General features: G+C 35.9%; 3 protein-coding genes across 5 annotated transcripts; all 3 read left to right on the top strand.

Moving 5' to 3' along the window:
* The first annotated feature begins 738 nt into the window (after positions 1 to 738).
* LOC137726233 (pentatricopeptide repeat-containing protein At1g77360, mitochondrial-like) lies at positions 739 to 5507 on the top strand. The gene is made up of 3 exons (XM_068465125.1): positions 739 to 947; positions 2098 to 3703; positions 4882 to 5507. Exon 2 carries the CDS (start codon positions 2131 to 2133, stop codon positions 3574 to 3576), a length of 1446 nt encoding a protein of 481 aa, XP_068321226.1. The 5' UTR covers positions 739 to 947; positions 2098 to 2130; the 3' UTR covers positions 3577 to 3703; positions 4882 to 5507.
* Positions 5508 to 7288: 1781 nt separating this feature from the next.
* Positions 7289 to 10172, top strand: LOC137726791 (ankyrin repeat domain-containing protein EMB506, chloroplastic-like). The gene is made up of 7 exons (XM_068465751.1): positions 7289 to 7954; positions 8484 to 8563; positions 8801 to 8899; positions 8993 to 9091; positions 9175 to 9273; positions 9379 to 9477; positions 9587 to 10172. The coding sequence occupies exons 1-7, from the start codon at positions 7543 to 7545 to the stop codon at positions 9689 to 9691; spliced, it is 993 nt and encodes a 330-aa protein (XP_068321852.1). The 5' UTR covers positions 7289 to 7542; the 3' UTR covers positions 9692 to 10172.
* Positions 10173 to 11815: 1643 nt separating this feature from the next.
* LOC137726427 (uncharacterized) lies at positions 11816 to 18725 on the top strand. Of its 3 annotated transcripts, none has more exons than XR_011067632.1 (14): positions 11816 to 12011; positions 12125 to 12190; positions 12604 to 12669; positions 12757 to 12832; positions 13437 to 13514; positions 14518 to 14609; positions 15360 to 15433; positions 16157 to 16244; positions 16350 to 16507; positions 16740 to 16782; positions 17053 to 17118; positions 17595 to 17672; positions 18009 to 18252; positions 18396 to 18725. XR_011067632.1 is itself a non-coding variant. In XM_068465356.1 (14 exons), the coding sequence occupies exons 1-13, from the start codon at positions 11913 to 11915 to the stop codon at positions 18141 to 18143; spliced, it is 1119 nt and encodes a 372-aa protein (XP_068321457.1). In that variant the 5' UTR covers positions 11816 to 11912; the 3' UTR covers positions 18144 to 18154; positions 18396 to 18725. The 3 variants fall into 3 exon arrangements, 2 of the variants coding, with proteins under 2 accessions (XP_068321457.1, XP_068321456.1); XM_068465356.1 differs by having other exon boundaries at positions 18009 to 18154; XM_068465355.1 differs by lacking the exon at positions 18396 to 18725 and having other exon boundaries at positions 18009 to 18369.
* Positions 18726 to 20344: the final 1619 nt, after the last annotated feature.

Genomic DNA, 20344 nt, shown 5'->3' with positions numbered 1-20344 from the left:
ACAAAAAATAATTCTAAAAATGCTAACATGTACATTTTTGTTTGCAATTGACAAGAATGCCCTTATTAAATTGATTAGGCTCGCATTCCCTCTACACGTGTCAACCATCAAGAAAACTTAAGTTTCTGACTACACCTTCTTCAAGTTTTTCTGCTCAAGGCAAGGAGACAAGGCAATGAAATTAAATGTACAATTACTAACTAATTTCTATCTTTAAACTTTTCTATCATTTGAAATCTTATTCCTTTAAACAAAAAAAAACCCTAATAACATGCTACCAAAAGCCTAATAAGGAACGTTAGAAAGACAAATAATGTCATACCAAAGATTTCCAAAATAATTCTTAAAAATCATGTCACTTAGTAATACGGTCGAGTAATATTCCTATTCACTTGTAAATGAGAGGTCTTAGGTTCGATTCTCGTCAAATGCGAGTTTGAATCATATCATTGTTAGCTCATTGTAAGGCCAAACCTACCCCCTTCTTCTAGTGAAGATAATATCATTTGTTAAAAAAAAAAAATCTTAGAATATTATAATATTAATTTTGATACCAACAAGGATTCTCCATGATAATTCTACGAAGGATTGTCCAAGATAAATGAAGAAGAAAGTGATATTTTTACACCTATTTTTCTCTGCACATGCCTTTGTTAATTTTTTTGTTATTAAATTTCTTTAATTTGTTGACAGACAAAATTGAAAGGGGGTGTGACAAAATTTTTTTTTTGTTATCAAAGATAGTCCGTTTCTGGGGAATTCTAGGATTATTTTGGGCTCCCTGGCCTACGCACCACTGTCCAGACCTCTCTCCCTCTCTCCCTCCAGTTCTCGACAGCTCCGTGAAGACCAAGGCTAACCCTAAGCCGAGGGAGGACGACGACGAGCTCGAATAAGGAGAGATGGTCGCCGTTCTACACCTTCCCTACCCGCGAGGAGTTCTGGAGGTTAATTCCCTTTCGTTTCCTCCATTTTTTTGGGTTTAATTTTGTTTGGTTGGTAGGAGAACTAAGAAAAGATGGAATTTTTTGCGTTTGTTATGTGCTTGCTGTAGTTTGTGATAAAACAAATTTGGCAATTTTTGGTAAAGGAAATAGATATTGGTTTCGTACCAATTGCAAACATAGATATTGGAAACTAGGGATTTTCGTTAAAGTTCGATATTTTGGTCTCTATTGTTTTCCTGCATTTTCTTAGTGACTGCAATGTTTTCCTATATCTTCTGTAATTCTGTTTGTAATGAATGTTTTGGGGTGTTTGCGTCGATTTCGGTTACTTGCGTCTCTTATGTAGGCTGTAGCCACCTTGATTAATTTAGCAATGAGGAATGCTGCCAGGATTAGTGAGATTTCCAAGTAGTTAGCCTTGAAAATCTTGTGTTCAATCTGGCGTGGCATTTGTTTCTTAATTTCCTGTTGTCCTATTAGTCTTTTCGTGTTACTGGGATTTTGGAGGTTCCCCAATTATTCCTGATTATTATGAGTCATATTTCATGGGGTTCCCTCCAAGTTGATTAGGAGAATTGTTTGTGTCTATTTCTACATACATGTGTTAATTTAACACCCAACATTGAATAATTGCTAGAAGGGGTTTCCTTAGATCTTTGGGATGCTTTGATATGTATCAGTGTGGATGTTTGCGGTCTAAGTAATGTTATTTAAGCAAGCATGGTAGTATTTCTGTTATGGAATTTGGCTGTCAATGAATAGAATTGGTTGGTGGGTATTGGTATGAGTACGTTTGCTTCACCTCTCTCTCTCTAGAATTTCTGTTTCCTTTGGTTAATTTATTGGAAGATATTAGAACACATCGAATTGCAGGAAATTTCAAAAAGTCTTATTATTTTTCTTAATTTATTTTCAATTTTCAAAAATTAAATTTGTTGGTCCTAATTTGTTAATGTATTCCCACTATTTGATGGGAATTGTTATTAGCACTCCAAAAATCTCATTTTGCACTCCAAATTTTCTATACTTATAAAGAATAAAGACACTTATAGGAGTGTAGAATGAGATTTTTGGAGTGCTAATAACAGTTCCCTATTTGAATAGTTAAATGATGTTTGATTTCACTAACTTTAGATTTCAAATGATCCAGGTGACTTGATTTTTCAATCGGATTCCCAAAAACATGGCAATAAAATTGCAAAAATGTGGGGAAAGATTAGGTTTTGGGTTGATGAAATTGACCCGGAATTACTGTTCAACAGAACCCATGAGGCAATTTTCCGACCCAACAAAAAGAATTTGCAAAATCATGATGTCCTGCCCAACACTTGCTCTTGATACCGCCCTTGACCAAACCGGGATTCGAATTTCACCCGAAATGGTAGAGGAAGTTCTCATGAGATTCAACAATGCCGGTATGGTTGCATACCGGTTCTTTGGGTGGGCGGCAACGCAGCGAAATTATTCGCATAGTGTTAAGGCCTACCATGCTATGATTGAATCTTTGGCCAAGATCAGGCAGTACCAGATCATGTGGGATCTTGTGAACTCGATGAGGGCGAAGAGGATTCAGAATATGGAGACGTTTGGAATCATTATGAGGAAGTATGCTAGGGCACAGAAGGTTGAGGAAGCACTTTATACATTTAATGTTATGGAGAAGTATGATTGTGCTCCGAATTTAGCAGCGTTCAATGGCCTGCTGAGTGCTCTGTGTAAGTCCAAGAATGTGAGGAAGGCTCAGGAGGTTTTTGATAAAATGAAGGATCGGTTTGAGCCAGACTCAAAGACCTATAGTATATTGATCGGCGGATGGGGGAAGGATCCGAATTTGCCTAAAGCGAGGGAGGTGTTCAGAGAAATGATTGATGCGGGTTGCAATCCTGATATAGTGACTTATGGTATCATGGTTGATGTTCTTTGCAAGGCAGGGAGGGTGGATGAAGCTATTGATATTGTTCGGGGCATGGATGATGGTGGTTGTACACCGACGTCTTTTATTTATAGTGTTTTGGTGCATACGTATGGGGTTGAAAACAGGATTGAAGATGCTGTTGCTGCATTCTTGGAGATGGAAAGGAATGGAATAAGGGCTGATGTGGTTGTGTACAATGCCTTGATCGGCGCTTTTTGTAAGGCTAACAAGTTCAAGAACGTCTATAGGGTCTTAAACGATATGAATTCCAAAGGCGTTACTCCCAATTCGAGGACTTGCAATATCATTTTAAATAGTTTGATTGACCGTGAAGAAACTGAGGAGGCATTTAGTGTCTTCCGCAAAATGATCAAAGTATGTGAGCCAGATGCAGATACGTATACAATGATGATAAAGATGTTTTGTGAGAGAGATGAGTTGAAGATGGCTCATAAAGTCTGGAAGTACATGAAGTTGAAGCAGTTTGTCCCAAGCATGCACACATATTCGGTCCTTATAAATGGATTTTGTGAGAAGGGAAATGCTTCAAAGGCTTGTGTCTTACTGGAAGAGATGATAGAGAAGGGGATTCGGCCAGCAGGTGTGACTTTTGGGAGATTAAGGCAGTTGCTGATAAAAGAAGGAAGAGAAGATGTACTCAAATTTTTAAACGAAAAAGTTAATCTTCTTGTCAAGGAGCCTTTATTCGATTGAAGACTCAACACCATCAACTAAGAAAACTTGGACTGTTTGGTATTCTTAGTCCAACAGAACGAATCCTGGAGTTCAAGTCCTATTGTTACTGCATGCTAATTAGAGAAAGAAAAATCAACTTTTGCAGGTGAGGTTCTTTCTCTTTTCCTTTTACACCAAAGTGTTGGTGAATTTTCATGTTGCAAATGTTTGTTGTTAGTTGTTGAGAAACTATGGTCTTAGGTTTTCACGCAATTTCACAATTGTAAGATAATTAAAACATCATTACAGACAACACATGCTTGTCTGGAAAATTTTATTTGACAACATGCAAACAGTAAAACTACAAGAATTTGTACCTTCCACACACCTGTTGTTAATTTCTGTCATTTGATCTTCTACAATTCATTTGTTTTGATGGCCAGAAATTGAGAGGGGTGTGTTAGAGGTAAAAAGGGGTGTGTGGATGGCACCACCCTTTATATATATGGAACACTAGCTTATGTAATTCGTGAATAAACAGTGATGCACTGAAAACAGATGATTTCAAGCTCGATTGTTTGTTTCTAAACGAGTCAGATAAAATACTAACCATATTCTCGATAAGTCTATATTCAGTTTCTGTGGATTGTAATTAGGAGCCTTTTCAATCATTTTTGCTGTACTAGTCATCAAATACTAACCATATTCTCGATAAGTCTATGTTCAGTCTCTGTGGATTGTAATTAGGAGCCTTTTCTATCATTTTTGCTGGACTAGTTGTTGACATCATCAACAAAACCATCCTCTCTCTCTCTCTCTCTCTCTCTCTCTCTCTCTCTCTCTCTCTCTCTCTAGTTATTTCTATAGATATCTTTTCTCGGAGAAATTTTTATTGAATTTTTAGTTGTTTTTGTTCGATAGTGATTGCTAATAATGTATTTTTTTTCTGTTGTATTGTTTTCAATTTATCTTTCTCTCACACGCACATATACGTGCATATATATGATGTATATGCATTTACTTATTACATTCACCATTTAATGTTCAGATATGCAACCAAATAGAATTTGACCCTAAATGTGATTCAAATTTGCGCAATCAGTTCGAGCCTTGCTTATTCATTTGGGTCTCAGCTTTCGTTACATTCATTGTTATGCTATTTATTTTCGACTGATTGGCTATCCTACTTTATTTCTTAAATGTTTTTTCATAAACACCTCTATTTTCCTTTACTGGGGGTTTGGCATTTGATGTCAAATTGGTCTGATGATGGTATGGTATGTATTTGTGGCCAGTTGTTTAGAGTGCCATAGTTCTGAGTGTAATATTTTTTTTCATTTGCAGTGGATGTGTGGTGTTCATTGCTACGTGGTTGTGGGGAGTAATGATTTAAGCACCGGGCTCTGAGATGTTGATGGAAATGCATTCTTGAAGCTATATATTACCACAGCTGTAATCCCTTTGCATTAGATTTCATACAATTATACTGTGCTTCAGGTACATTTGATGTTTTTATTATCTTTATTCATTGAAATAATCTTCATCATAATGCAAATGTGTAGTCAAGTTATTTTTCAAGATGTGAGCATCTGAGACTTTGAATTAGCAATGGTGTGCTAAGGATGAGATCTGCTCTGTCTTTTGTGTGTGCTTCTTTCTTAGATTTTTCTTTTTCTGGGATTTACCATGTTTTCTAATCTAGCTTATTTGCCTAATATGGAAAACTCAATTTTGTAGTGGTTCGGTGGATTATTGTTAGATGTTTTACCCATATAATGATACAATCCATTGCTCTCTAAGGTGCCCTTGCAATGCTAATTCAATAATCATTGTGAGACCTCAGTCAACTGAAAATAGTTACGTTGTCAGTGATGCGGTTATCTTTACAATGACAATCTCAGAGTATTTGTGGGTTTGTTTTTCTTTTCACTTGGTTTGTGCAACAAGTGGGAAATTATTCAGTGGTTCTTCTTGCATATATGCCGTAGTACAGCCTTTCGCATTTTGCCCAATGATTCAGAATCATGTTCTTGGGCGTTCTTTTGATTTTCATTATGAGCATCTTCACTTCCTATAATTCTACCGTTAAGAGTAGCCATCTGCTCTTTATGGTGGTGGGGTTTGTTGTTGTTGTTGTTGTTGTTGCTGCTGCTGCTGCTGCTGCTGTCATTCAGGATGTGCCTGTAAATGAAAATGAAAGCTCAGCATCCTTGAATTTGGATTCAGGATATAATAAGATCCGAGGGCTATTTTTCGTCTACTTTTACTACCCAAGCGGTGTTGTGTAAATGACTGTTTATTAGTTTTCATGCTTGAGGTATGTTGCCAAATGGTTCGTCTCTTTCTATCAGTATTCATATATATAAATAAATATTTTGTCTACCTTTAATTTTCCTTCGGCCTTAATATTGATAGGGGCGCAAGGGAAAGGTTGCTCCTTTGTGACCAAAGGTCACGGGTTGTGGAAACAGCCTATTTGCAGATGTCCCCCCGACCCTCGCAAACCGAGAAACCTTGAATAATCAGTATTTTTTTGTGATAGAAAGTAATCAGTAATGTTGTGCTTTGTCTCATTGTTTGCTTCTTTTGTATAATACGATAATTTCTCTACCTGCTGCGCGTGTGGTCTGAGGGCTCAAAACATCATTTTTGTTTTGTTCTGGTTGACTATCGTATGAGTGATTGCCTCGTTCGTTTGTTGTTCTGGTTGACTATCGTTTGAGTGATTGTCTAAGTCTTTGTTCGTTTGTTGTATGCATATCTGCAGCTGGGCCACATACTTCGACGATTTTAAGAAAGACACAAAATGCCGCCTCAGTTTCTTATTGTACCCTTTGATACGTGGGCGCAAGCAGAACAAAATTTGGAGTACAAATAAAATTTCTAAGGAAATTTAAAGGCTTTAGGTTCTAAGACCTACTCCAAACATGCATATCTGCAGCTAGGTCACGTACCTTGACGATTTTAAGAAAGACACAAAATGCCTCCTCAGTTTCTTATTGTACTTGTTGATACGTGGGCGTAAGCAAAACAAAATTTGGAGTACAAATAAAATTCCTAAGGAAATTTAAAGACTTTAGAACCGTAAATAAAATTCCTAAGGAAATTTAAAGACTTTAGGTTCTAAGACCTACTCCAAACCTGAGGCTCAACCTTTAGGTTTTAAGCCTTATCTTTTAAATTATAACTTATTTTCAGGCTAAATTTAGCTAAGCTAATGAGTTGGTTCATCGTATATGTGTATTTTTTTTTTTATATATTTATAAATTTATTGAATCCAATGGTTAAGATTTAAGATGATCAAATCTGTCCAAATTTAAAGATAACAGCTAAAATAATTATTAAAAAAAATTCATGAGTTTCATATTCTTTCGTAGTGTTTTACGAGTTTTATGGTGTCGATTTAATGATTTTTCAATATTTATCTGAATTTAAATATTTTTAGGTTAAATTAATTTATGATAGTTTACTTAATTTATTTTAAAAAAATAAGTTACTTTAAAAATTAATTTTAAATTCATTCTTTAATAATTTTGAATTAAAAAATTAAAGTAGAAAAACTATTTATGAGTTAAAATTTTAATTTTTTAAGCTAAAAATTTAGATTTTGATCAAAGGTTGGTGACTGTGTAAGAGTATTTCATATTTCACAATTTTGGGAGATTATATTGGATTATTTTGGGTTCGCTGGGAGCCTGGGACCCACAAGGAATTTTATCTTCCCTGCATTCAATCTCCCTCTACTCGCCCCTCTCCGGAACTCTCTCTCTCCCGCCCGTTATCGACAGCACTGTGAAGAACGTGGCGAACCCTGCGCCGAGGGAGGACGACGACGAGCTCGAAGAAGGAGTGATCGTAGGCGACCAAGATTCCGTGTTGGCGAAGCGGCCAAAAGGAATAGCGCTGCAGTCGCATTCCTGGACCTTCTGGTTCGATTACCCGGCCGCCAAGTTCAAGCAGAAGGATTTTGTGAAATTTTGAAGAACCCGCCAAGTCCAAGTCCAAATGGGCACGGTTTCAATTTCCGCATTGTCGGGTCTAAATTCAATTTCCATCCCCAGAGATTACAACCCTTTTGCAATTTTTAATAAAGCCGGCGTCTTGACAGCGTTTAGTACAAGGAGTGGAAGCTTTAGGTTCCATGGCGCTCAGAGGCACTCAAAGCTGAGGACTTTTTCGGTCAGGTCGTTGAGCCCGACTGCTTCGTTTCGGACCCAGGTGGGAACTTGGGAAGCACCCGACGATGGCAGCGGCAGCGAAGATGAGGAGGATGAAGAAGAAGAAGAAGAAGAATTGGGTTTCCAAAGTGAATGGGAGGAAGAAGAGGGAAAAGGTGTTCCAGCTACTGCTACTGATGCTGCTGCTGTTGCTGTTGATAAGTCCACAACAAACAAGTATGAAGAGGATCTTGTAAAAGGTTATGCTCTGGTGCCCCTAATTCTCTATGTTCATATTTATTTGTTCACTTCAATGGATGTTCTAAAAGTTTAAAACAAGCACTTTTGCTTCATAAGCGCTGTTATTAGAAACACATTTGGAAGTGCTTTGCACTTCTATGACCCTCGAAGCGCATCGTCAAGAGCACTTTTGGTTGTCATCAATTGCTTTTAGGTCATCTAGAATCAATCCCAAACGGCAAGCAGGCCCTTAATGGGGAATGTTCTATTTGTAGAGAGTGGCATGGTGTGTTCCAATTGATATTTTGACAAAAATGGCAGGCCCAACTGTCTCGCAAGAGAACGTTTAACTTCTAACATGTTAGCTTGCAATATTTGCAAACCTGTTGCTTTATTAAAGATTACTCAACTCTTCTGGCTGTTATAATTTCCCGGCCATGTAGATCTTCAAAGACCAGTTTAGCTGTTTTCTTCTTCAATGTAATGTAATACCACTTTTTGGGATCTCATTTCCTGGTAAACATCTAATATCTGTCATTCGTGTTGCAGAAGTTGAACAGCTCTTGGGGCAAGAAGAAATAGCAATTTTGCAAAAGCATGCGGCTCCCAACATCAAGAAAATATCAACGGTAATTCTTTCTTCTTATGTAAAAATGTCCTGAAGTTAGTTTATAGAAGTCTGGTCCTGCTATTACCTATCTCCTATAGTACAATTTACTAATAAAATCTAGATGGAGCAACTGAACTATTTCTTAGTCTCTATAGCATTACGAGCTCACAACTGTAAATAGGAAGTCGTATTTGCAATAAGAGACTGGCCTGTCTTTCGACATTCATTTATTGTGTTTCGTACTTTCATTACTCAGGAAAAATGGAACCCGATACATACTCTTGCACTGTCAGGGATGGTAACTTTCATGGACAAGCTACTTGCAGATGGTTTAGATATTGACGTTGTTGATAAGGCGAGTTTTATCTGTAATTGAATCACCATATCTGTCTCCAATTTGGTAGCATTGTACCCGGATTAGTAAACCTCCAATAATTTGGTGAAACAGGATGGTACAACTGCTCTTCATACTGCAATCATAGCCAAAAAGGAAGCTGTAATTAGTCATCTGCTAAGAAAAGGTGCAAGTCCTCATGTCAGAGACAGGGTAAGGATAAGATTTTCTTTAATATCTCTCCTGATCCATTTTTCTTTAGGCGAACAATGAGTTTTTGTCTTTATCGTCTATAGGATGGTGCTACGCCGCTTCATTACGCAGTACATGTAGGCACCAAGCGGATTGTCAAGTTATTGATGAAATATAAAGTTGATGTCAATATTGCAGATAATGTGAGTGTTGTTTTTTATTGTTTAAATTTCCCAATGCCTATACCCAGTTAATCCTTTTTATTTTCGTTTCTCAGCTTGTTAACAACATCGTATAATGTATTTCAGGATGGATGGACTCCGTTGCATGTTGCTGTTCAAAGTAGAAACAGAGACATTGTGAAAATTTTGTTAGTCAATGGTGCAGATAAGAGCAGAAGAAATAAGGTAACGTTTACTATATAGAAAGCAGGGACCCATAGTAGAGACAAAGCAAGGATTTTTTTTCTTTCTGTTGTTTCTGTTAAAGTGATTAACGCTGCTCCGTGTGTTTCAGGACGGCAGAACTCCGCTAGATCTGGGTTTATGTTATGGGAAAGATTTCAAGTCCTATGACCTCACCAAGCTACTGAAGACGGTGCCAATGGACAGAGAGTTTTAGAAGTCTATGTTCCGACTTCATCTCCTTGCATGGATGGAATATTTGAGGACGGAGACGGGGGCAGTATCTGAAGAAGCAAATTAGTTGGATGAAGGATAAACAGAGGCATGTATGTATTTCACTGTAAGGTGTAGAGGTAATGGATGCATCCTGGATGAGCTGTTTTGCATCCCATGATTTCAAGGTTGATCTGTTGTATGAGGGTACAGGAGCCGTTGGATGGAGGACTTCCTGGATTTTGTTAGGGGAAAGGTTCTTAAATTTTTTTTTTCTTAAGTTTGTTGGTAAATCAAATTATGAGTGTAAATGAGGAGGATGGACATGGAACGAGTTGATTGTCATTGTAGTGTCTCGGTCTAGTAATACTAGGCTATGAGTAAATATTTCTTTATACGGAATTGTCTTTTTGGACCGAGACATCACTTAAAGATGAACCTGTTTTATGCAAGTTGTTTTTGTAAACGAGCCGGTCAAGTTGAATGCTAAGGTGCACATGCTTGCTTAGAGATTATTATTCAAACTCAAACTCAACCAAAGCTAACCGTCGATAATTTATAATACCTGCTAAACTAATAACCTCGGCTAAAGAATATTTTTTGTCAGCCCGACTTGGAAATAACGTGCCAATTAACACATCGTTAAATTTTGAAGTTAATACATTATAAAAAAAATTATATAAGTCTCACGTAATACATAAATTAATAATTTTCTAATATATAGTGATTATGATTCGATTACGAAGCCTTTCTAAAATATGACTCAAACATTATTTACTCCTTGAAATCAATATCACTTTGAATGGTATCTGACTTTTCTTTAACATGGTAAGAAGTTACGGTGTAGCTGCAACCAAAAAATACTCAATGTCATCACCTTGAGAGCTTCTTTTCGTGAAACGGACTCCATGAATTATTTTTGTTTAAATAGAGTTTTTGCGGTTCGAGCTCATACCCCGCGTTTAAATAGAATTTTTTTTTTTGTTTGAAAATAGCAAAGCAACTTTACAAGTAGTACATGCATGGCATGTGCGCTATCCCAAACGACATCGAAGTACAAGTCGTTCATGGTCCGGTTCATACCCCGCGTTTCAAAGGTGGAGAAGCCGAGAACGAAGACACGCACAATACACCCTCTGCATCTAAAAGACATTACGCACTAATCAGGTAGAGGTTGAGACCTAGTGTTTAGACGGATTTAATTCAATTTCTTATATAAACATATAAATAAGTACTTATTTACACTTTAAAAAATAACTACACTTGAATTGAGAATTTGGAAAACTTAAAACTTAAGTCATCATGGCGTTGCCATCATCATAGACTAATGTATCAAAGATAAATAAAAAATTAAAAAAAAAAAAAAACAACAGAATCAAATTCGAAAATTCACTAACTCATAATCTCGATTATTTTTTGGTGAAGTTACCTATAAAACCCTTTAACTTAATTTAAAAAAAAATAAACAAAAAAAAAATATAGGTACAAATTAAATAAAAAATGGGTACATATTAAAATTCAAAATTATGGTTACAAATTAAAACTAAAAAGAATATTGGTGGAAATTACAAAAAGGGTACAAATTAGAAATAGATTAATAAATTTTTCATTTTTAAAATTGACAAATGATGACTTGTAAATAATTTTAATATTCAAATAATGACATGAAAATTAGTCAAAGGACCTTGATTAAAAATAAAAAAATAAATAAGGTTTCAATTAATGAGAAGGAAAAATGAGGGACGAGAACCTAATTTATCCTAAAAAAAATTAAACAATGAAACCGCATAGCCACCCGTCTAGCCAATGCCCGGTTTTAGAACAGTGGTCTACTGCACTGAACTCACAGTGCCTGGAGCTGTCTCATCAAAACAATGACGTTGACACACAATACATTCTTTTATTATTTATGTTTTTATGTCTTTATATATGGATTAAATAATAATTTGGTATGAAATTCATCATTCATGTGAATCGATTAAATTGTGAATGAGTAAAAAAAGTATTATTAAACCGTAATACTTTTTTTTTAAAGGAAGACAATATCATTAACTTGGGAAAATAGACATTACACTGTGATATAAAGCCACCCCGCTAAACGTTGAGACCCTCCCTCTTTCGCAATTTCTGTAGCCGTTAACAGAATTCGCGCCATCTTATTAAATTCCGAAAAACCCTAAACCCCAAAATCCAAAACCCTATCTTCTCAATTTGATCGAGGAAAGATGCTAGTGGCGAAGAGTCTGAGCAAGGCAGTAGTGCCGTCCTCTCTCATAGAGAATCCTTCTCCTGGTAGCCTCCAGTCCACTCGCCTCGCTCTCCATGTGCGTACTCTCCCAAACCCTAACCCTAACCCTACCTCTTTCCGATGTCCTCTCTTTTTCTCTCCCTTTGTATTTATTTATTTATTTATTATAATTGTTCTAATTTCTGTCAGGTTGCCGAGGACTGCTCCTCGTGTTGGGTCTACATCGCCTCCGGCTGCCAAATTTATAAGCTTCAGGTATTATATCTCACAAGCCATAATTTGACTATTTTTTAACCTTCTAGTTTCTAGTATCTTTGAAAGTTTGGTAAATGTATGCCAATTTGCGGGACTGTGATTTCGGTACTTTTGATTGTTTCTAGATACTAAATCTGAAAGGCATGCCTAAAGTTAGATATGTAAATTTGTAAAATTTCGAAGAACCGTGAGTGTGATATCCCAGTTCAACTGCGAAATGTTTGTTTGAGATCAGTCGGGGTTGGAACTTGCCATGGTAGAGAAACAAAGTTGCTGATAAAAACACTAACAAATATTAATACAACGTGTTCCGAATTTTAGGTATGACATAATTTGATCATATGTTACTAGTCAAAGTGTATGGTGGTTAAGCTAGAAGCTTTCTTAATATTGTTCTTTTTGTTTCATTTAAGATTCCATTGGAAGAGTCTCTGGTCGGTGAAGGGAAAGAAGGCCTTCTGATTCCTGTACTCAGGGAGGTATGCAATTTCATGAATTGAAGCATGGCTATTCAGTAATCAGTATATTCTGTGTTAGTTATGTAATAATTCCTCTGATCCTTGAAGGTTATGGATTCCTTTATGGTTAACCGCTGCCCTCATCGTTCAGAAATTCAGAGTATGGTGCTTGCTGAAACAGAGAGTAAGTGATTGTTGCACTGAGGTATATTTTTTTTCTTGTTAGGTTAGGCTCACGTTCTGTATTGATTGTCCATACCATCATTGTTAGATTTTGGATAAGCGGGGGAAAATAGAGGGTGCATAGTGCTGTTGCTTATACCTCTTCTTTGACCTCTATTTTTTAAGGGTATTGTATACTTTTTGTTGTTCCAATTGAAGAGTAAGAGTAACATTTTGTTTTATTATTTTAGGATTTAGACCCTTTTCATGAAAAAGCAGGAATGATGTGTACCTTTTTCTAAAATTGAATATCAAACTTAGATCAGGAATTAGCTTCAGATTAGGAAAATGCTAGGGAGACCACCTTTTTATACCACATTTGTGTACCATCTGTTGTGGCAAGTTATGTGTGCATGTCACGTCAATTAATGAACTTATCTTATTGGATGTTGGTTGTATGCATCACTTGCCACATGAGATGGTGCACTAATGTGGTATAAATGTGCTGTCTCTTGCATTATTCTTCAGATAATGTATTCTAGAGAAAATGTGCAAATATCATTTCAGAATATGGGTTTTGGAAATTTCCCTAATTTCTTATCATTTGTTATCTTGTCAAAATGCAGGCAATGAATATTCAATGTTGGGAACTGTGGATTCTTATGGTCACCTTATTGTATCAAAACTAGATACTACTGGTGAAGGTACAATTTCTCATTTAGTTTTGATTTGTGGTTCTACCCTTGTTGTGGGGATTTGGGAATATATGCTTTTAAAGAGAGAAAAGTGAAGTTGATGGCCTTCCTGGGAGATGATTTAACGTGCCATGTAGAGGTTCCTTTTTCTTTTCATTTTGTGTGTGTGTGTGTGTGTGTAGAGAGAGAGAGAGAGAGAGAGAGAGAGAGAGAGAGAGAGAGAGAGAGAGAGAACGTGCTATGTAGAGGTTCCTTTTTCTTTTCATTTTGTGTACACAGCTTTGGGTACTGGAGAGAAACACAATCATAGTGGCTTTACAATTGAGAGAAGAGCGCCTCCAACCTTAATTGGATCAAAATGTTTAGTTCCTGTAGTGGTTTGGTCTGCATTAAGGCCCAGAAAGGAGCTTTCTTTATATTCAATCCTTGCACTGCAGTGTCCTTGCAAGTTCCCGATTGCCCCATGCCAATTCATGTTTTCCCTCAACCAATTGGATCAAAAGATAGAGGCATAAAGCTTCTTTTTCATGAAGACTAACTGAACTTTCCTAATTTGAGCAACCGCCTAATCTACTCTTTAAGAATATTAGCAATGGAAAAGAACTTGCGATGAATAACCACGGTTGAGCAACTAATGCATAATTTAAGGGAAGAAGGACCTGCCATGAAAATAAGAAAAAAAGAGTCACTACCCATTTATATGCTTTATGATCTTGAGATCGAGATAGCCCTGCAATCATAGAGCGTGTGCAAGAAGCTAGTATACAAAATGCCCAATGGTCATTACAAAGTTATTAACAATCAAAATTTGCCAAATTAATCAGTTTTTTTCTCTCTTTGTATCTTGATTCGATGCATTTGCTGCATCATTTTAATATGAAAGTGAGGTAGAATATTACATCACCAATTGAATTATGTGAAGGGTTTCAACTATGTGCATATTATGGTTTTTGTTTCATTTTGTGTTTGGCTTACTAATTGTAGAATTAACCTATTAAATTCTCACATGTAGAGCGGCTTACTTATTCAGTATTGCCTCGTGATTGTGGCATTGGAGAAAGTGGTTGGGCAGGGCTTTCCTTCAGTCCAGCACAGTGGTCTACGGTACTGAGTGATTACTTTTACTTTTGACACTTAATCTGAATTTTTGCGTTGTGTTTCAAAACGCCGTTTCATTTGTGAGCAATCAGCCAAAAATACCAAAGCTGAACCATGTTATGAATAGTATTAAGTTGTCTGGATTCATTATTGACAATTACTTTAGTTATCTTCAACTCTGCTTCTGTTAATTCTATATTCTTGTGTTTTATTTGTTTCACATTTATAATCAACAGATAATAGATAATTCAGATTTAAGAGTAATTTTTAAACGATGCCTTGTTTTCTAGTATGTACTGGTTTCTCATCTGTCAGTAAAAAAAACCTTTCATTTTCTTAAACTTTTCCATTGGGACTTTTTCTTTTATCTCTTTTATCTAATTTCTTTTTGTCAGACTTCCAGTATCTTTAATATCTTAGAATTACATATTGAAATCATTACAGTATTGAAGTAAAATTAAATAAACACATTTAGCCTTGTAGGCCAAAGTGTTATTCAGAGAAGCTGAGTTTATAAGATACAATTAAGTTCACACGACTAAAATTTTTACATGATCAATAAAAGGTGCAAGGAAAATTTATAAGTCACATGGAGACGTCTTTCCTGTTAATAAGAATGAAAAATAGGACAGATGTGCTTGCTGTATCCTTTCCTTTGTAAACATTTAACCCAAATAGTTGGGAGACTATGATTTGTTCTCCGATTAGTTTTTCCTACTTATATTTCTCTATATATATGCCTCATCTCTTTTCCAGGCAGCCGTTGCGCGTAGCTTCTGCAAAACCATTGATGTCTATGACCAGGATATTCATGTCAGGACATTGTGTACGTAAGTGTTACATGTGGTTCCTGAATAGTTATTTATTATTTCTAGTTGAAATCCATCACTGTCTATATTTGAAAGAAATTAAATTCCATATAATTGTGACACTTGTGTTTAGAACAAATCGATTCAACTGGGACATTCAAAACACCATGTTCTGGCGTGTGTGCATTTGTTTTTTCATTTGTGCTTTTCATCAATCTTTAATTCTCAGTATCCGTTGAGATGGTTATACTAAATGCTGAAATTGCTTCCATTGATATCTCTAAGTTCCATTCCTGTGGAATGTTTTGAAATGTAAAATGTTGTCACCTCTGGTTGTTTCTGGAACCACCACGTTCCTTCAATTTACTACTGCATATTATTCCAGGATGAACAAAAGAAAATAGAGAATCAAAGGACAAGCCCCTCTTTTAGTCAATATTTATTTTCTATTATAGTTTGTTTAAATGCTTTGTGATGAAAAGAGCTATCAATTGTATATGACTAGTTCATGAGATATGTGTTCAGAGTGCGTATGTGATTTTCTTTGTGCACTTTGCCTATGATTTTCATTTCACCGTAATGGCTGACTGATCACCAATATATTCAACCTAGGTTATGCAGCTACACAGAAAACTTATATCCATTACCGAAGATCCTTATAGAGCTTTCAGTCAACTTTGTTGCATTAATTTTATGTAAAAAAATATATTTCCAGACCTTTATGTTAACATAGCCATTTTACAGACTTTGGTATCCGTCATCATTAAACTTCATAACAAGTTCGCATTATGGAAATGAGGGTTCTATATTAGCAATCACAGAAGGTTCCCAGGTAAAACTTTTGTGTTTTTATACCTTTTAGGTTTTCGAATGGTTTCATGGACTTTATTATTCAGTATGCTTGAATTGCTTGCTGCATCTATTGGGATAACTGTAGCTGACTATATGGGACTTGAGAATGAAAGAAAATGGTGGCTGTCTACAACGAATATGTGGTTCCCTTGGTGATGCCTTTTATGCTGTGTGCTGTTCTTCAACTGGGAATGTTGCAGTCGGCGGAGCTGATCGTACAGTGACAATCTACGATCCTCGCAGGTGGGTACCATTTGGTTCAATAATATCCAGGTTATTCTAGTCATCTTTGGTTGTCCATGATTCTTGTTGATTTACGATTTATGCTTTCCTTAGGCTCCAGTAGGTATTCAGAAGCTAAGGAAAATAATTGAACTTTAGTTTTTCGTTTCGACTCTTCTTTTACACTCTGCAAAACTGAGAACTCAGAGTCAGAACTGAAACCGGATATATGGTATGTGTTAATTTCATGTAGATGGTCATCATTATCAAGATGGGTGCACTGCTCCAAATATGAGGTCAGTTATGTGTTTTAACATATGATGCATTGTCTTTGTGTATGAGCCCACAGTGCATTTATTTATTTTTAACTTTTTCCCTCAACTTTTGCGACCTATTGTATGGATTGTGCAACAATAGAAATCTGTGCTTCGTTCTTTCTTTTAGTCTTAATTTGCTAATCGTTTGTCCTTTATTTTAATAGTGGACTTTCACTTTTAAATATAACGAACTTGCACTTTGTTCAAAAGCGACCAAATTTCTGTTGTTTTATTAATTTTTTTTTGCAGATAACTGGGCTTGCTTTCTCTTCAGTTGACTCCAACTACATCTACGTACAAGGTGTTGACTATGAGGTTATTGCAATTTCTTTTTAATGTTCCTTTGTTTACATGGTAACTTCATTTTCAGGTGAATGATTTTTGCTAAGCTTTGGTAATTTAATGATCACCCTAAACCGTCTGACGAGACTGACATGAAAGTTTAATTTATTTTTTTTAGAATTGGTTGAAGGCATTTATGTTGTTTTGAAAGGCAAACTTAGTTTTATACGTACTGAAATATTAATATCCCGAAAGCAAAGACAACTAAGATCGAAGTCCTCATTGTTGCTTTCTAAGATGACCCATAAAACACTCAAGAGGGTTCAGAATTTGAGAAGCTTTATTTTCATCTGTCCCAATTGCTTATAAATTTTTAAAAGAAGCGCGACATAAGTTACTTTGGCCCTCTTCTGCACCTGGTTTTCTTTTATCCATCATTTGGAAATCTTTCTAATAGCTGACTTGTTACTCTGAATTCTCATTGCGGCAACCTACGACTTTGTTTGCAGGTCTTATGTGGACAGTGGAAAGATAGCAGAAAGTTATCTTCATTTAGAGGAGACTCAAACTGGCTTGGTTTTAGCAAGGTATTACTTTCTAATGATTTGCACGCCTTGAATACATTCTTTCCTCACACATAGAATTTTAATTGTGTTCCTTGAATCAAAACCGGAAATTTGTTCTATTGAAAACTCCTTACGAATGTAAAGGTTCGGAGGTTTCTGGGATTTCTGGAAATTTGTTCTATTGAAAGCTAATTACGAATGTCGAGTTAATCTACGATTATCTTTCTTCTACAATAGGAAGCCAAGGATGATTTTATCCAACTGACCTAGGAGTGATAGGATCCGATCAATTAAACAAAAAAACAGCTTTGCCTATAATTTCCAATAAAATTCTCAAACTTTGATGTGCTATTGCAGTGCCAAAATCGGGATCTTCTAGGTGGATGGTGTGACTCTGGTAGTATCTTTGTAGCCGACGTTGTAGCTAAAGAGAACAAAACAAACTCGCCGACATGTTCTTCCAATGGATCTCCCGGTGCTCGTTCAACTTGATTCTCATCTGCGTAAGAGGACTTTCACTTCCGTGCTGTATCGCTCTGCAAAAGAGTCGTAGGCAGTCATTTTGAGTAGCTACCAATGCCGTCCCCCAGTGAATTCTAATGTATTAGTTCTGCAATTTAGAATTGTGTACATGAAATGTAGGGTTACCGTGATATGAACTGTTTCTAACTTTCTGATTTGGAATTAATGTGATTATAGATTCTTAACTTATCTTCCTATTTTTGCGTTTTCGGTTTCCAATAGGCGTCCACATGTGTGTGAGTGACAATCAGTTGTTGATGGCTATGGATTCTGCAATAGCATTTAGGTTCCTGCACCCTTCTGCAATAGAGTCCACACATATCTACAGCTAGTGGCGGAGCCACATAGAGACCAGTGACGACCCAGGCCTATTCTGAAATTTCAACCTTTTGTATGTACTCTCTGTAAGCTTTTACAAAAATGAGCCTGTGGCTCATTAGCGTATACAGCCTAGAGCAAGATGTAATTTTAAGTCATGATTTTAAATTTTAAAGCTGCACCATTTTTGTTTGATTAAAACTTTCCATGCCAATACAAAAACAACACCTTTAATTTTCTTCCATTAATTATATTTTAAAGACTAATTTCTTTATATGGCTTAAATGCTCCTTCTAATCTGATTTTTTGACTTCGGCACTGACTACAGTTGATAGTCACTCATGTGCATGGACAATTATCAAAGTTCACCCCATATACAACTTGGATCTAGTTAGGTATTCGGATGTATTTATTGGTGGTTGAGGGTTTAAGAATGCGTCAAAAGTCAAGGGTCAAGATGCCTGGCTTGGTTGACCGATAGGGGTTATATTGGCTGTGGCTGCTGTCCGGTTTTTAGGGCGAGGTGTGTGTGTTAGGGCATGTATGGTTTTGGACCACGTTAATAGCATACCTTAAAATAAGAAAAAGGGCCCCCACCCTAACTGTCATTTCTCAAGAGCAAGTTTTATGGCACGGATATACTATAATGGTAATATTTTATGTCAGTTATATAATGATATGTACAAAGAAAATAACACATGTTCTTGTATTATTGATACAAAACATCATCACGACGGTATACTTGTGTCATACAAGTCATTTTCCGTCTCAGTAAAACAGTTAACTATTACTAGTTCCAAATTATTATCCTATGTTATTATTGACTTTGGGTTCTTGCTTTATTTTGTTTTCCTCTATAAAGGACCAGGATCCTCTCCTAATCTAAGGATGAGGATCCTCATGACCAAGGGATGTAGGCCATTGGATTTTTATCCAACGGCTACAAACAGGGGGTCCCTTTAAAGTTATAATAATTATAACCGTTGAATTTTTATCTAATGGTCCACATCTCTTGGTCATGAGGATCCTCATCCTTAGATTAGGAGAGGATCCTGGTCCCTCTATAAAATCTGCCTCCTACTTCATTTAATTCACGAGGATTCGCACAAAGATGGTTGCCATAAATCAATTTGTTGAAAATAATTTATTAAGCTGCTATCGATCTAATAGTATTTTTCTTCTGCGTGTTTGAAAAAGATTTTTAGTTTGAATATTTCATTCCTATTTATTTATTTAAATTGTTAAAATATTTATTCTTCATTTGCTTCTGTAAAAATCACTTTTGCTCTAAAGAGATTTTAACAAAGTACTTATATTAGAAACATATAGAAATTTCTGTTAAAAATCTAACTGCTTGAAAAAGGAAGCATCCGCCAAGTGTTTTGCCAAATATATATTAAAAATATACTTTTAGTCATTTCAAAAGCAATTTTTATCAAACTTTCTATCATTCGATCTAAGTGAATGGTACGTGAATAACATCATGAAGAATATAATTAAGTAAATGGCATCATCAAAAATTTAAAATAAAAATCATTTTGAAAGAATAACGACACCAGAAGACTGATTCAATCACATATATTATTGAATGGAATGAAGCATATCATAATTTTGACCATCCTCCATCAAAGCGACAGTGCTACACACGTCCCACTCCATCCATCCATGCATCAACTCAAGGAGAGATTTTATAGTGTATCGGAAACACAGTTCCGTACACTAAATGTCACAAAAAAATTGGCTAAAGGTTTTTTCTTTTTTTTTTTTTTTTTTTTCAGTACTCATCCTTTGTTTTATAACACTTATTATACCTAGTCGTGCATCCGGTACATTGAAAAATTTCTTCAACTCAG

This window comes from Pyrus communis, chromosome 2, assembly GCF_963583255.1.
Source record: "Pyrus communis chromosome 2, drPyrComm1.1, whole genome shotgun sequence".
NCBI classification, from domain to species: Eukaryota; Viridiplantae; Streptophyta; class Magnoliopsida; order Rosales; family Rosaceae; genus Pyrus; species Pyrus communis.
This window is presented reverse-complemented; position numbering and strand designations above follow the sequence as displayed.